Source organism: Eschrichtius robustus, chromosome 9, assembly GCF_028021215.1.
Source record: "Eschrichtius robustus isolate mEscRob2 chromosome 9, mEscRob2.pri, whole genome shotgun sequence".
Taxonomy (NCBI): Eukaryota; Metazoa; Chordata; class Mammalia; order Artiodactyla; family Eschrichtiidae; genus Eschrichtius; species Eschrichtius robustus.
Window position 1 is genome coordinate 21,703,798 of NC_090832.1, and position 17,198 is coordinate 21,720,995.

At 34.4% G+C, this 17,198-nt stretch overlaps 1 protein-coding gene across 2 annotated transcripts in view; it reads right to left on the reverse strand.

The window, feature by feature from the left end:
- Positions 1–2,097: 2,097 nt before the first annotated feature.
- The window catches only part of PEX3 (peroxisomal biogenesis factor 3), a 56,236-nt gene continuing 41,135 nt past the window's right edge, over positions 2,098–17,198 (reverse strand). For both annotated transcript variants that reach the window (XM_068550785.1, XM_068550784.1), the window contains exons 5-12: positions 16,424–16,548; positions 16,070–16,136; positions 15,908–15,962; positions 15,189–15,357; positions 13,532–13,602; positions 11,476–11,598; positions 5,427–5,523; positions 2,098–3,043 (exon numbers count right to left, since the gene is read on the reverse strand). In XM_068550785.1, coding sequence (XP_068406886.1) covers positions 2,960–3,043; positions 5,427–5,523; positions 11,476–11,598; positions 13,532–13,602; positions 15,189–15,357; positions 15,908–15,962; positions 16,070–16,136; positions 16,424–16,548 — 791 coding nt within the window. In that variant the 3' untranslated portion in view covers positions 2,098–2,959. The remainder of the gene's footprint in view (positions 3,044–5,426; positions 5,524–11,475; positions 11,599–13,531; positions 13,603–15,188; positions 15,358–15,907; positions 15,963–16,069; positions 16,137–16,423; positions 16,549–17,198) is intronic.

Genomic DNA, 17,198 nt, shown 5'->3' on the forward strand with positions numbered 1-17,198 from the left:
GTCTGGCACATGCTTCACCTTGATTTTCACTTGCTGCAATATATGTTTACCAAGGGTTAGTTGAGTTTGTTACTGTTATGGGTTGAATAGTGTTCCCCAATAATTCACGTCTACCCAAAAGCTCAGAATATGATCTTACTTGGAAGTAGTGTCTCCGCAGATGCAATTAAGGTAAATATTGAGGTAAGATCATACTGGATGCGGGGGTCACAAACATGTAAAAGATGACCATATGGAGACAGAAGCAGAGACTATGCTGCTACAAGCCAAGGAATTCTTGGGGCCCCCAGAAGCTGGAAGAGTCAAGGAAGGATTGGAGGGATTCTTCCTTACAGTCTTCAGAGGGAGCATGGCCCTGCTGACACCTTAATTTTGGATTTCTAAGCACCAGAATAGTGAGAGCATAAATTTCTATTGTTTAAGCCACACAGTTAGTGGTAATTTGTTACGGCAGTTCTAGGAAACTAATACAATTACCAAACTGATTATGCCAGTAGAACTTTTTATCATGTTGCATAAGCAGATGAAATGAGTGTGAACAGTTATAGTTTCTGTGAAAACCAAGTTGAATACTTTGGAAAAACTAGATAAAAGTATGTTACCTTTTTTTTTTTCCAATTTAAATGTACTGCTTAATTAATTGTGGGTAAAACAGTTGTAAAAGGACTTCCCAGGTGGCACAGTGGTTAAGAATCCGCCTGCCAATGCAGGGAACACAGGTTTGATTCCTGGTCTGGGAAGATCCCACATGCCGTGGAGCAACTAAGCCCGTGCGCCACAACTATGGAGCCTGCGCTCTAGAGCCCGTGAGTCACAACTACTGAGCCCGTGCGCCTAGAGCCCGTGCTCTGCAACAAGAGAAACCACTGCAACGAGAAGCCCCTGCTCGCCGCAACTAGAGAAAGCCTGCGCGCAGCAACGAAGACCCAACGCAGCCAAAAAAAAAAAAAAAAAAGTTGTAAAAGACTGAAGGGAAATATAGTAAAAATCTACAAGAATTCTGTACCCCTGGTTTACAACTATATAATGTAATACATGTGATTTGTATAAGAAAGACAATTAGAGAACCCTTATAAGCAGACCTACACTGAAAAGGTAGAAAAGACCTGGGTCCTACATTCAATAACTGGCAAATAAAGATTATTTATATTTTAAGTTAAAATACCTAAGAACACATGTGTTATTTTTTTAATGATACCCTGCTTTAAATGACTTTTTGGATTAACCAACTAAGGGTCCCAGATAAAAGGGCTCCTACTGTACAATTAGAAGACAAATTTATAATGTCTAAGTCCAATTAGCTTCAAATACATGTGGTTTTTACCTTGTCATCTCTACAACTGCTACAACTCTACAGAGGTAGATGATTCCAGGTGGTAATTTTCAGATGATCAGCTTTCTAGCCTTAACAAGGTCGCAACTGTTCATTCTCAAAATTTCCTTGGATGAAATCCTGGGTTAATACTGCTGGAAGAGATGCATGCCCTATTACACACACATTCACTAATTTTCCAAAATACAGTTTTTCCACCACCCTATGAGAAATAACATCATTATATTCTGTCAAATTTTGAAAAGAAGCATTTGCTCTCCTCTCCACTTTTACATCTGTTTTTTCTGCTTTTTTTTGTTTTGTTTTTTGTTTTTTCAAAAAAATATTCTAGGCATAGATTCCCTAGTGGTTGGCTTCAGGCCTAACCTGGCCTTAGAAGAGACTTCACAATTCATTTTCTACCTTCTACTATTTAGCTATATGTTATATGTTAGAGAAACATAAAACAACATAAAATTATGCTACTGAAAATATATCTAATATAATGATGATACATGATTCATTTATCTCTGCTCTAATTACCCATATAAAGAACTACAGATTTACTAGAACAATGAATTATTTCTTTTCAGAAGGAAATGCTATTTATTTTTTCTAAACAAATAAGTTAAAAGAAAGCATCAATTGCCAGTTAAAATGAAACTTGAAAGCTAGTGTAATCTCCAAAAATAACAGCAAAAATGCTATGGGACAAATACATTAATAGCTGTAAAGTATTAACTCAATAAAACCATATTTTACTAAAATATTTTATTGCAATAAGATTCACGGTGCTCAAAATCAATACAAAGTAAGTTATTAAAATTATTTACATACAAATGAATGAAACTATGTACAGTAGTTAATCATAGCTGTGAGTAAATGGCATAAACACAATCTTTGCCCCTAAATCAGTATGTAGTTTCCTAAGGATTGTTAACAACAGTAAAGAAAAAAATTGCTGATCATAGTTGTTCCCTATTTTTTTTTGGCCGTGCCACGCGGCATGCAAAAATCTTAGTTCCCCCGACCAGGGATCAGGGATCGAACCCGTTCCCCATGCAGGAGAACTGGGGAGTTTTAACCACTGGACCGCCAGGGAAGTCCCGATCACAGTTGCTAAATTAACTGATTTCTATAAAAAATGAAGTCCTCAATCAGGTATATTTAAGACAAATAATTTATCCCTTTGAAGACTAACTGGAGAAAAGTCTGATTCACTCCTGTATACTGCAGTCCAGAGAACTTTATGATTAAATAGCATATTTTCAAGACTTCACACCTTCTTCCCAAACAGATTTTACCTCAGTATTAATGTCAAAGTATACTGAATTTCCTATTATACAAAAAAAGTATCTACATTAATCAGTTTGTAACTAATATCCATGGTGTCACAAATTATTAACAATTCTGACATTTGCCCTGTGTACACTCAGATATGCCCACAAAAACCAGTCTGTTGATGACTTTGAAAAAATATATTAAGATGCCAAGTAAATCTATTTTATTATGAAATGAAGACTTTGATTATGAATATATTTTTATTAGACATTTCGGTACCAAATCATTACCCTCTATATAGTTGATTTATTCAGTGTATTTTTTAAAGCAAATGAATTCCACTGTAGTTCTTCCTGAAGGAAAAAATCATTTCTCCAGTTGTTGAGGAGTACTAAAGGCCTCGTACACGTTAGCAGCGAAGTCTTTCACTTGCTCCATCATTAACAGATCCTAGCAAAGACGACAATAAAACATTACAGTTTATAAAAAGAACAGATAATCAGAATTCATTTCTGCAATCAAGCAACAAAGTTAGCTCTAAGTTTTGTGGCATTAAGGCCAAAAAGAAAACCATTTAATGAAAGAAGTAGTTTTTCTTATAATAAATTCCTGCAGATGTTTAAGTTCTTACGTGAGGGATAGTGGATATGATATGTATTCAAATGTGGCTTTGAGAAGAAGACCCAAAATAGTCTTCAAATGGATTTCTGTGCGTGTCAAGTGCTAGAAGAGTATCTGTTGAATAAATGATTACAACACTAACTATACAAGTCTAAAGGTACTTTTGCTGGAAGCTGACATGACATGATTGAGGTATATTACTTTCTAACAGAATATATGTAGTATATCATATATTATATATACACACATACATAATCACACAAATACACCTGAGAACAGGGGTTCTTAAGGGATTTGTGAACATAGATAAGGAAAAAAATTACATCTTTATTTTCATTAACCTTCAACTAAAATCTAGCATTTCCTTCAGTTATGAATGTAAGCAACAAACTGATAGTATTAGCAGAACCTGTGAATTTGCCTTTAGTAGAAATCAGACATTTTTATATCATATGATAGACAGTTGTGGAAGTTACATGAAGTGCCATTACATCTTGTTATTTAATGCATGAACAAAGAAGCAATATTGCTATATCGTAAATTTGATTTTAAAAAGTATTTTAAAACTGTATGCAATTGGTTTTCTTTAAAACCTATGTATTTTACAATATGCATTTATAGGCATTATTCTGAGGAGGCGTCCACAGGCTTCTCCAGATAGTGAAAGGATCTATGACAATAGAAACCCTTAAGTGCCCTATGAGCAGCAGAGAAACAAGAAGTGAACGTATCCTTTGTGTTCTCTCCTCAGCATCAGAAAACCCAAGTGAGCTTAGGTTAAGTCTTGATCTCACAAATTCAAGGTTAAATTCTCTGAATACCATGTGGCATTCTAACTCATAGAAATCATAGTTAAAAAAATTGGTGGAAGTCTTGTCAATTAATGGTCTAGTTTATAAACTTAATCTACATCCAGTCACACTAGAAAATTTACTAAGCATTAGTATCAATGATGTTTTTACTAGGTTGAAACCTTTTGTCTTCATTCTCAATTATACAGACTTTAATTAATGTAGTACATAAATTACTTAAGCACCAAAGCTGGTGTTGTATTACGCTTAGCTGTATTTCCCACTTGTCAAGATGAACAGCTTACTGACGAAGCCAGAGACTTTATGAAAATGGAGAAAGATAAAGTTAAGGTTCAAATGCCAGAAGTTACAATTTTTTTTCTCACACGAATACACATGTAAAAATTTAAAAAAAATAAACAGAAAATTTTAAACTAAGCTTGTAAGATTTTTTTGAGCTTAAATTAAGCTTAAAATTAAGTGAAATGAGATCGGCCTTATTCATTCTTTCTTCTGAAATATGAATGGCTAATTCTCATGGGTGAGAGGATGACACAGAAGACTGAAGAGAACAGTGAGGAAAAGTAGCATGTTAAGGACAAGCTAATGACACTACACAGAGAAAGGAAGAACTACCACCCATAGTCTCAGGGCTCTTCATGTCCTCAAGTAGAAGTCCACAGAGATAAACGATACTGAGAAGACACCACCTTTACACTTAGGCCTAGGGTCTCTTCTCACTGCACATTACGGCAGTGGTTTGGAACTGAGGTGTACTGCGAGTAATTTATTACTTGTTATACAGTTTCCAAGTTTGCAAGTGACTCGGAAAAAATCCTGTGGATTCAAAGTTGTCCTTTTAATAAAATCAGTCTTACTCAATGTATTCTAAAATGCTTTCCTAAGAAAGGAGATGGAGTTATAGGTAGTCTAATGAAAAATTTAAATAACCTACTGAGTATGCAGTTTTTAATGAGCAGATTATTGGTGCACTATTAATTGTTGTATTTATTAGCTACTAAAATGCTTTACTTTCCCACAAACATTTTTAATTTTTCCTCAAAATGTGAGGAACTGGTTCGCTGATTTGCCTCAAGGCTCAACTTTTCTACTAGCACAGCTTAATGCAAAACAGTAACACTGTAAATTCAACTGACCACTAGAATGTACTTGGACTAAAATGTAGTCTGTCTAACACGTGTTGGACTATAACATGGAGAAAGGTATTCCCAACCTCATAAAAGTGCCATGATACATTATTACTCTCACGGGTCATTCTACCATACTCTACATGTGGTTTCAAGTTTTTGGTTTCTTTGAACAAATATCATAGAAGAGAAATGTAATTTTATGTTGCACAAATAGGACCACAACCAAGAGTACAATCTGTTTTTAATAATACCCCCAAGCTTTCCTCTTACCTGAACAAAATGACTAGGTGTTTCACTGCAAACTGAATGGATCTGTCCATTTATTATTGGAATTATCTTAGCTAGAGGCAGGCTGACACTGGAAAGACTGAAAAATCATCACAGTAATAATTATTTTCTGAAATTATCTTATAGGAACTTAATATTTTAATTATAAAAGTAACAGTCATTGAAAAGTACTTATAGCAATGTATTAATAATAAAATAAAAACCACACATAATTCTACCACCTAGAAATAACAACTATAATTGACATCATAGTTAATTTCTTCCAGTAATTTTTTATATATACATATCTATACTTTTTGTGCTTTTTTTAAAAAATTAATTAATTAATTAATTAATTTATGGCTGTGTTGGGTCTTCGTTTCTGTGCGAGGGCTTTCTCTAGTTGTGGCAAGCGGGGGCCACTCTTCATCGCGGTGCGCGGGCCTCTCACTATCGTGGCCTCTCTTGTTGTGGAGCACAGGCTCCAGACGCGCAGGCTCAGTAATTGTGGCTCATGGGCCCAGATGCTCCGCGGCACGTGGGATCTTCCCAGACCAGGGCTCGAACCCGTGTCCCCTGCATTGGCAGGCAGATTCTCAACCACTGCGCCACCAGGGAAGCCCCTTTTTGTGCTTTTAACACACAACTATAACCTCCCAAGCAACACTTGTTTTGCATTTTTGTTCACAGGTTATAATCATTTTTCCATCTCATTAAAAGTTCTTCCAAAGTTTTGGTCTGTTTTTTAATAACTATATAGTAACCCATCCTCTAGCTGACAATTTATATCATCAGCTCCCTACAGTTGGGCATTTAAGTTTTTGCCTAATATTCCTTAATATAAATAACTTTTTGTATTTACAGTAAATTACTGGGTCGAAGGGCATGAATGCTTTTAAGCTTTAAAATGTATATTGCCAAATGCTCTCTGCTTCTCTAACAGTTTATGAGGATACCTGCTCTATCATGCCTTCTTTCTACATCAAGCATTATCTTTTTCTTTAACCTTCATATGTCTGATAGCTGAAAATGGTATCTCACAGTTTTGGTCTGTATTTCTCTGAATTACTAGCAATGTCAAATGTTTTTTTCCTCTACTTCAGTGAACTGTACTGTCATCTAGTCAGCTGAGTAAGTAGGAAACCTGGGATCATCGGTACTTCCTTCTCCTGCCTATATCCAGCCTCTCCACAATCCTCAATAATCGTTAAATGTGTCTACTTCTCCCCATTGCCAAACCTATCCACACTAAGCATTATCTCTTCTCTAGACTACAGCAATGATCTTCTAACCTGTAAATATGCTCAATAAACATTTCCTGGGTGAATGAATGAATGAATGTTATGTGTGACTATATATATAATGACTGTTAAATACTGAAACTACTTTTTGTGTGTGGGTTAAAGACTTGGTTTATTACGTAAAATATCACACTTCATACATTTAAACCCGGGACTACACTAAAATTTTCCTTTTAAATATCATGAAACTGCTTAAGCTATGGTATCTAACTAGTATGCTGTGCTAAGATTTGAGGGAATGCTTAAAATGAAAAAAGTGGAGAGATTTATGCATTCCTGAAGAGATCAGTCATTATTCTCCTTCACAGTACCTTTGCAGCATTTTTCTTTTTTTTTTTTAATTTTTAAATTTAATTTATTTATTTTTAAATTATTTATTTATTTATTTATTTATTTTTGGCTGTGTTGGGTCTTCGTTTCTGTGCGAGGGCTTTCGCCAGTTGTGGCAAGCAGGGGCCACTCTTCATCGCAGTGCGCGGGCCTCTCACCATCGCGGCCTCTCTTATTGCGGAGCACAGGCTCCAGACGCGCAGGCTCAGTAGTTGTGGCTCACGGGCCTAGTTGCTCTGCGGCATGTGGGATCTTCCCAGACCAGGGCACGAACCTGTGTCCCCTGCATCGGCAGGCAGATTCTCAACCACTGCACCACCAAGGAAGCCCTAATTTATTTTTTATACAGCAGGTTCTTATTAGTTACCTATTTTATACACATCAGTGTATACATGTCAATCCCAATCTCCCAGTTCATCCCACCACCCCACCCCCCGCCACTTCTCCCCCTTGGTACCTTTGCAGCATTTTTCAAAACTTGTCCTGATTTTTGTTTGATGTGTCTCTTTATAGATTAGTGAATTTGTCTTCAACAGAAATTGAAGACAGCACTACCACACAAGGTCCATGTGGTTTCATGCCTACCTCACTCACTGTGTTATCCTAGCACTTTGTAAAGGGCTTGGTGCAGTGTGTGCTCAAAACATACTTGTTGACACGATTAATAAAAGTTTCATTCATCCATTGCTATGTCCCACCCCCAATGTCCACTTTCCCGATTCCATCTTCACAAAGCAATCAAAGTGATCCTACAATGTAAATCCCATCCTGTCACTCTCCTGACACTTTTCTAGTGGCTCTCCAGCATTCTCAAGTTGACAATCATAACCTGTATGTGCTGAATTCTCCAACTTCATCTCACACCGTTCTTTTCCGAGTTCCATCCTTTCAGCGACCACACTGGTGTTCCAGGTCCTGGAAGTGTACTGCGGTCCCTGTCTTCAAAGTCTTTGCGTTATGCCTTCTGCTCTGAATGTCAACTGCCTCACTCCATCCAAGACCTCATCATTTTGTTCTTGTTCAAATTATTTCCTTGCAAACTCTGCTTGACTTTCCATGTTTGTTCAAATACTTCTATTATATGCTCAACATTCTTTTCCTATATAACACTTATCATAGTTAATACAATTATGTTTACAGTCTGTTTCTCCTACTAGATTGTAAGATCCATGAGGACAGAGATTTAGTAAAGTACCTGATAAATAGCAGATGTTCAATAAACAGATTTTAGATGAATGGACAAATTGGTCATTTCTATATGCTCTTTTGTGAATTATGTTTGTATCTCTGACCATCTCTTTCTTTGGGTTTCCTTCCTTAACTGATGTGTATATAATGCTATTAACCTCTTTATATGATGCATATCGTTTGCAAATACTTCCCCTAACACATCATTTGCATTTAATATTGATTATAAAGTTAAAACTTGCTTGATCTTTAACTTTTAAATTTTACCGCCAAACATTATTTTATTCATATACAGTTCTTTACTTTCATTCTTAGAAAAACTTTCTCCATCTTGAGATCAGCTAAATATTCACCTGTTTTCTATCACTTCATTTATGTTTCGATTGTTTAAAACCCCTGGTTTTTGCTTTTGTTTTTGTTTTTGGCTATAAGTATGGTACAGAAGGGCTCTAACTTTATTTTACAATTAGTCATTTTACAATGACTGTCTTACCGTTATTTACTAAATAATACATCTCTTCCTCACTTTTATCATATGCTATATCTTATATATTTTAGAGCCTGTTTCTGGATTTTATATCCTATTTCACTGATTCATCTATTCCTAGTAACATATTATTTGAATAACTGTACCTTATAATACATGTTCTATAGGGAAAGTACATTCATTGCTCTACTTTTTCAATAATTTCTTGAATATTCTCAGCCCTTTATTCCTCCTTTAGTACTATCAATTTTTCAGGTTCAAAAATAACAAAGCAACCACTCTCTAATCTTCAGTGGATTTTGATGGTAGTTTGACCACATTTATAGATTAATTTTGGGAAGCTAACTTTACAATTTTTAGCTGATTCTCTTGGATTTCTAAGTATAAAATCATGTCACTTTCATATAACAATAACCTTTTTCTCTCCCTTTCCGAAACTAATGTCATTTTCTGAAGATAAGAATTTAACTGAGAAAATCAAGAGTCAACTAACAGTTTATTATATAGTAATAAACATTCAGTAAGTGTCTCTTCGCAAAATAAATATATAAGAATCACTGGCATTCCTGAATTTGGTTCTAAAAATTGTCTTTTCCTAGTCTTACTGCACTGGTTAGAATAATAAAATGATGTTGAATAAATATGTCAATAGTGACCATCTTTATATTGTTTTTAATTTAATGGAAATAATTCTAGTGTGTTGCCATTAAGTATAACATTTGCTTTTGATTTCAAATATTTTATTATATAAAAAGGATTTTTTATTTCTAGAAGAGGTTTTATCAGTAATAAAATTATGTTTTATTGAATGCTTTTTCAGCAACACTGAAGATGATGCTTGTTTTTTGTCCTATTAACTTATTAATGTTATGAATTAGTGTAATAACTTTCTTAATGTTTAAACTTCCTTGCATTCTTAAAATAAACCTTAATTAGTCACAGTCTTGGAGAATAACTAGAAATTCCAGGCTCTGATGTGAGACAAAAGTGAGTGAACATCTGGCTTTACTACTCGCTAGCTGCTTGACCTCAAATTATTTAATTTTTCTCTGTCTTAGTTTCCTCACCTGTGGCAAGAGGAAGATATTAGTACTTACTTCCTAGGGCTATTTTAAGAATTCAATGAGATAATGTTCTGAAAAATACCTATCATACTTGTACGTAGAAAAAGAAACAGAAGTACTGGTCACTATTATTATTGCTATATATTTCTGTATTTCATTTGTTTATATTTTATTTAGGATTTTTATATCTATATTCATACTTTAAGTATGTATAGTTTTTCTTTTACATGCCATGTTTCTCCATTATATTTTCTATTGGGTTGTTTCTTGTGATAGGAAAACTTTTAATATTATATATATATATGTTTATATATACACATATATGCACATGTTGTATATATAGTATATACATAAATATATACATATGTAATATATACACACATAAATATATGTAAAATTTAATGTTTTATTAGTTTACATAATTTTTCTGTTGATTCTCTTGAGGGTTCTGGATTATTAATTGTAGTACACATAATTAGTGATATTTTGTCTCTTTGCCAATAGTTAAGTATAAACACTGAGTACTACAGGAGTCCAGAAAAGATTATCAATGGCTGATATAATTGTAACATAATTTTTATAATTCTTTAGTGTACAAGATCAAGTATTTGTTTATATTATAACAACTATTACAATTCTTATAACTACTCAGGAAATAACTAATACTTCTGCTAGGTAGAGATTATAGTTTTGTTGACTGGAGCACCTTGATTTAGGGAGTATTTTATAGAGGCTGAAATTTTTTTTTTTGATAATTTAAAGAATTGCTAAAAAAGATTTTAGGATGATATTTAAATTGCTTCAGAAAATAAATTTTATGACGCTAGGCATTCCAAATCCTCAATGTTAACTGCAAATTATTCCTTTTTGTATAATAAAGATGGGTCCCAGAATACTGGGCAAATAATCTTGCCCTGTGTATTTGAGAATTAAATTGGACATTGCACATACATACTGCATATCAGTTACTGTTACCCCTAATTTTAACAGATGAGTTTATACTCAGTTAACATTGATTTAGTACCTATTATTTTCTGAATTTAACATAAAAAACTGCAAAAGAGTGTAAATCCTAATAGGAGATTCAAGGTGCTCATGCTGAGATGATAAGAATATAAAAAAACCATAAGATACCTTTTGGCAGTGTGAATCCATGACTTAGTAATAGTTATGATTAAAATCACTACCAGTTGCACTAACTAAACATTCCTAATCCTACAAGAAGGGCTGTAGAACTAGGAGATGATAATTCATCAAGTGGGAATTTAGAACAAGAATGCTTGGCTGAATTATACAGGCTAATTATGGCTTATAGTACTGGAATAATATAAGAGAAAACATTAAAACTTAAATAACATTTTCAGTTTTGTATTCTAAAGAGTTAAATTTAAAAAGCCCCAATAATTGAAATTTGGCCTATAGAAAAATAGTTTCACAACTTAAGTACTCTATACAGTGGCAAAATTTTTGGAAGAAATGAAAGTTTTAATATTGAATACTGAAAGAGCTCCTCCTAATGAAGAAGTCATTGGTTGAACAGAGTTTAATTTGTTGAAAAAACAAACATTCAAATTTATCCTCTAAGATATTTTTGTTACCTGGAACAAAAAATAAACACATCCAAAAGCACTATTTTATTAGAACATTCTTTAGACTGATAACATTCTTTTATGTCTTCTTACCTATTCATGGAGTTACCGTGTTGCAGGTCCTGTTCAGTAGGTCGAAAGAACTCAGCCATATTGTCTAGCAGTCTACTAAATCCTCGGTTTAGACAGGTATTCAAAACTGTACTAAAATCTGGACTACACAAAATAAGAGGATAAGTTACTTTTCAGATTTTCAAGGGAAAAGGACACAAATTCAATAATCATGTGGTTACCTTTGACAGCCACCAACATTTCTAGTCACAATTTAGTTTTTAGACTAAAACACTATAAAAATATATCAAGGAGTCAATCTTAAAAGTTAAGCAAGTGAGCTTATTATTTAGCACAACACAATGAGAATATTCATGTATTTTGCTAGATTTTCTTACATTAGGTAGCACTTTATAAGTGTATTTTTATAAATATCAATAAATAGTATTACTTCTCTTGAGGAAACACTTGAAGAGGAATCCTCTTATAGTCACAGATTATTGGTTTGCTTTATATACTCTATCATATCATCCCAGTGAGACAGAATATTTTATTAACATGTACAACAGATGAGGAACTGGATACTTGAGGGATGAAGAAATCTGTCCAAAGGTTATGTAATTAGTAAATACGGGAGCCAGAATTTGAACCCAGGCCTTTTTGATCTTAAAGTTCAAGCTCTTTTCGTTACATCATGTCAGTACCTCACAAAAACTCTTTGATATAAAGAATAATATTGCTTGGGGCAGCTGAGGATGGAATAAGAAGAAATAGCTGGGAAACACTAATATTTAAAGGAAAGGCAGGCATAGAGGAACCTAAGAAGAAATGACCTGAGAACTGGGAGAAAAATTAGATTTTTCATTGAAGCCATAAGAGAAAGGAATTTCAAGAAAGACTCGATCAACAGTGTCAATTATTAGAGAAAGGCCAAGTAAGATGAACATTACATGTTGACTGGATTTGGCAAAAGATCACTGATGACCTTTTTCTAGAGCTTCATGGAGTGGTTTGAATAAGAAAAAAGTGGAGATCGCTACTGTAGAAAGTCAAGGGACTAGAACTTGATGAATTCAGATAGTAGAGTCAGTAGCTGAGTTAACCTAAAAATTTGCTGATTTTCTTCAAGATTATGAAAAAATATTATAAACAAAGGATATGATTTGCCCAGAAAACAGAACTAGAAAAAATGATCTTAAATTATCTTTAATTGAAAAGAAACTTTGATATTTTAATCACTTAAGATAAAGTGGATGGAACTGGTATTACCACTAAGATTTTACAATGATAGAACTACCTCAATGAGTGTAAGTGGCTCAACCAAGGTTGACCAGATAATAAATAGGACAGCCAACCTTGAATCTAGGTCTTCTCGTCTTCTAATGCATAATCTGATGCTTTTTCCATTTCTAACACTCTGGTTCTCTTCTGGGTAATTTAAAATAGTAATACTCAGTTTAGGGAGGATGTGAAATTTTTATCACTCAAAGATTTAGGAACATTACAGACTATCCTGAAAGGGTTAGGGGAAGTAGTTCTCAAAATTGAGTATAGGTGTGTGTGCATACACATTAGCATGTGTGTACATGTGTCTACACCTGAGGCCTAGCTGGAGCTGGCTAGCTTTGGCTGCCAAGAGCATCTTTTCCCAACTCTCCAAGTCAGCACTGAGTGACGTCAAGTTGGTAGTCAGCACTGCTGTGGCTACAATTTGTTTCTGGTCTTTTTTCTTTACAGGGCTGGTTGTTAACCATTTACCACTATACACTGAGCATATGAGAATCACCCTTGAAAGCTTTCCTCAAAATATAAATGCTAACTATCTTCCAGTTCCTTAACTAGTATATCAGAGTCTCTAGGATAGGAAAGTAGGTGGGGGCAAGGCATGGGTATCCTAAAAAAAATCTTTGCTTCCCTCCCCACCCTAATAAGAGGACCATTAGTTTAGGTAGGAAATCCTACTTAAGGCAGGGGAATAGATTTAAAATTTAATTTTAACAAAATATTATGTTGAACGTTGTTCAAGAAAAACTATAAAATGGTCATAAGTACATTCAAAAAAGAAACACATGTTTTCTGTTACATGCAGTATACATACCTTTCCAACATGTCTCTAGTTTCATTGAGTAGTTTAATAGTGGTAACATCTCTAGGAGAAAGCCCACAGGCCTGTGAAATTAAAAGGCCACATTTCAGGGTTTCAAATATTAGCACAGGGTTATGATGAAACAAATCATATTAATAAACTCAAGAGTTCAGGAAGTCTAAAAGTCTATGTTCTACCAACAATCAAAAAATGTTAAACTCAAAAAACTATAAAGGTGCAGGTGCACAGGTAAGCAGTATTTAAAACATGAGTCACAGTAAGATCTTTGTTTATCTGACCCTTCTTGGACACATTTCTAGAACACACTTACAAACAAAAATATAGTCTTTGAGGTTGCAGAGGCCAGGGATTTTTTTCTTTGATTGTTAAGACATTTTATCAGGATATGTATGTGTCTTTTCTCATCAATCTAGTTTCGTCTAAGGCTCTGTGTGTCCTTTCAATCTGAAGTTGCAGGTTTAAATTTAATTCAGGTAAGATTTGGTCTATCATCCCTCTCTATCATCCGTTCTTTTGAATCATTTTCTTTTTTAATTCCACTGTTGAATTTTAAAATTTGGAAATTTCTTTATCATTCCAGAAAGCTTTTTACATACTATTATTGCATCTCCTCGAGATTCTAATTTGTAAGTAAGTTTCCTCCTGTTTCTTTCATTAATTCTGTCAGGTCTGTCCTGCTCGTTCAATTTAGCCTCCATCCTGCAGTTCACAGGGTTTCCTTAGATGGTTTGCAATTTTTTTTGGCCTACTCATGAATGCAGGGTCTCTCAGTACCCACAAACATCTATCTCTGGAGTTTCTGGGGAAGGGGGAAACTGGCAGGCAATGAAAAACATGGCAGTCTTTGTTCTAACAGGGTCTTTACGCTGAGGTATGGCATAGGGGCCTCTCTGGTCTAAGACTTCTCCAGTTGTTAAGTGAGAGATAGTCTTCTCTCAACTGCAAAGAATGGATGCAATCCAGTTACATATAAAATTTTAAAAAAATGAGGTCTATAACCTATAATCTTTGGCATTTTTATTCTTCTTAATCAATGAATAACTTAAATCACAACTGGCTGGGACACACCAGTGTATAGCAACACCATGATTGATAAATGTTAGATTAGGCCTTCTTTGTTTCTCAACTGGATGACTCCTTCAGTCTATTCAGATACTGCCATCATTGATTCATCTTAAAAAGCAAATGTGATTGTGGTACTGGCCTGATCAGAATTTGAAATGGCAGTTCAGACTCTTTATCTTGGCACACAAAGCTCTTTAGGATCTTGCCCCAACTACCAGCTTTATCTTCTGTTACCTGACCTCATACAGAAATGCTCTAGCCAAAGGAACTGAATTTGTCTCCTGTGTTCCCCAGGTGTAATGAATATGTCTTATTCATTTTATATCCCAATCATACTAGTGTCTGTCACATAACTAATATTCAATAAAATTCTGCTGAATATCTAAAGTTGTTTCTAACTAGAAGTCAGTTCCATTTACAGTATGTTTTCTAAATTAATGAGGTTTTATTTAAATTACTGAAATACATGTCTTTCAATCACTTACCTTTCAAGAGACTCAGAAATCTAAATTTTAAGAGATAGTGAAAAAAACCTTAAAAAAAAAGAGTAATTTGTTTGGTTAAATGGTTATGAATTAAGCACCTGAACTGCTAATGGAGTTTCTTCATCTGGCATCATATAATGGCACAATAAAGATCTGGATCCATCGTTATTAATCCAAGAAGAAGGTTTATGTTGCTCAACGAGATCTCTGATTTCTTTTAGTTTTTGCTCCAAGTCCAAAAGGGACAAAGAATGTTTAAGAGAAACACTAGAAACGGAGAAAAGGGAATTGGGATAAATTGAAACTATACAACACATCCTATACACACTCTTTCCCTAACAGGTTACTACCTGTGATCCTGTTTCAACCAGTCAAACCTGAAACTGCTGACTGTGAAATCACTAGAGTAGATTAAGAAATCAGCTACCAGTTAAGGGCCAAGAAAAATCTTGTTGCAGATTTCACAAGAAAATTCCCACTGTAACTAAAGATATTACTAGTACGAACGGGAGTTAAAAGCCTCAGACACAGATTTTTAAAAGCAGGTCTTTTATCTCATGACCCAAATATCTCTGGTTTGTTTGGAAATCAATCAATAAACAATGAAACATTAAATCTTTTCCCTTAGTATGAAAAGGTTGATACTGATGAAGAAAAGGGATTCCACAATGTAACACCCCAGGGCTGTGTCCGTATTAGGTTAAAAGAGTTTCGCAGACCACCATTTGTCAAATCACTAGCTTCATTAGAACAATTCTAATTTTTCTTTTATTCATCAGAATCAGTAAGTCAGAAAAGCCAAAGCAAAATGTCTTACCTTCCTAAAATCTTCTGCACAGCTTGTTTAATGACAGTGACCAATTCTGTCAGGCCTATTAAAGCAAAAACAAACATAAAAGCCTTGTTCACTTTTTTAATTCCTCAATAATACAAATGAATGAATCAGAATTAGTTTACAGGTCACGAATAAGAATCTTACCATCTCCAAGGAGGTGTTGAATACTTGATAAATATTGCTGTTGGACATCTGGGGGGGCAAGAACTGTCTGTATAAAACAGAAATAAGGTACCCAATATTATTCGTAAATAATAATATTTTCATTATAACTTGAGCTGAGATTCTTTACGACCTGGAATGACAGGAAAAATACTATTCTTTAACATAACAAAAAGCCTAGCTTCAAAATATGAAGAATAATAATGCTAAAAGTTTATAATCACATGAAATATAAAGATATTTATTCTATATGAATTATCATGATAAATAATATTTGGTTAAATTTTGAACCTCTTGAAAGAAAGGGCAATATATATTTAAGTCTATTAAACTTACGGTGCCATTTTTGCCAACTGCTGCATTATCCAGGTAAATATATCCACCAATTATGTTTAACTGGACTCGCAAAAGAACCACCAGCATGCAAGTACTGTACACAGCTACGATACTTCTTGTGAAACCTTTACAGAGAAAAGAAAACCACTTGGTACTAATTATTAAAATACAAACAAATGTGTAAAATCACAAACCATTCCTACAGTTATTTTTTCATAAGATGACTTTAAAAATACATTTGTAATTGTTTCAAGTACAAAAATACATCAATTCAAAATATTTCATAGTTTATCTGCCTACAAAATGTTTATTGTAAATTAGGAATGATCTCTTAATTGAAACAATAACCAAAAAAAACAATAACCAATATATTCAGTGAAGGGTTATATATTATTAGCTTAGAAAGAAAAAAAAGAAAGGACTGGGAAGCACTAAGAGTTGCAGCCTCAGAACTCAGAGCTGTCCAGGGAGCTAGTTCTGAGTAAGAGAAGAGGGCTGAGCATGGAAGAACTCCAGCCGTCAATGGCAGGTGAAAGAGGATAAAGGATAAGCCCATTAAAGGGCTGGAGGAAGGTACACAAAGACAGGGAAACACCCAGAGACCCGGCTAGGACAGAGTGTTCAAACCAGAGGAGAGAGAAAGGTTTTGACTCTTGTGGAGAGGTCTAGTAGGAGGAAAATGTCCAGTGGATTTAGCAACACAGAAGTTACTACTGATGCTTGAGACATCTGCTTGGGTGGAGAGACACGACTGGAAACCAGGCTCTAGTACGTC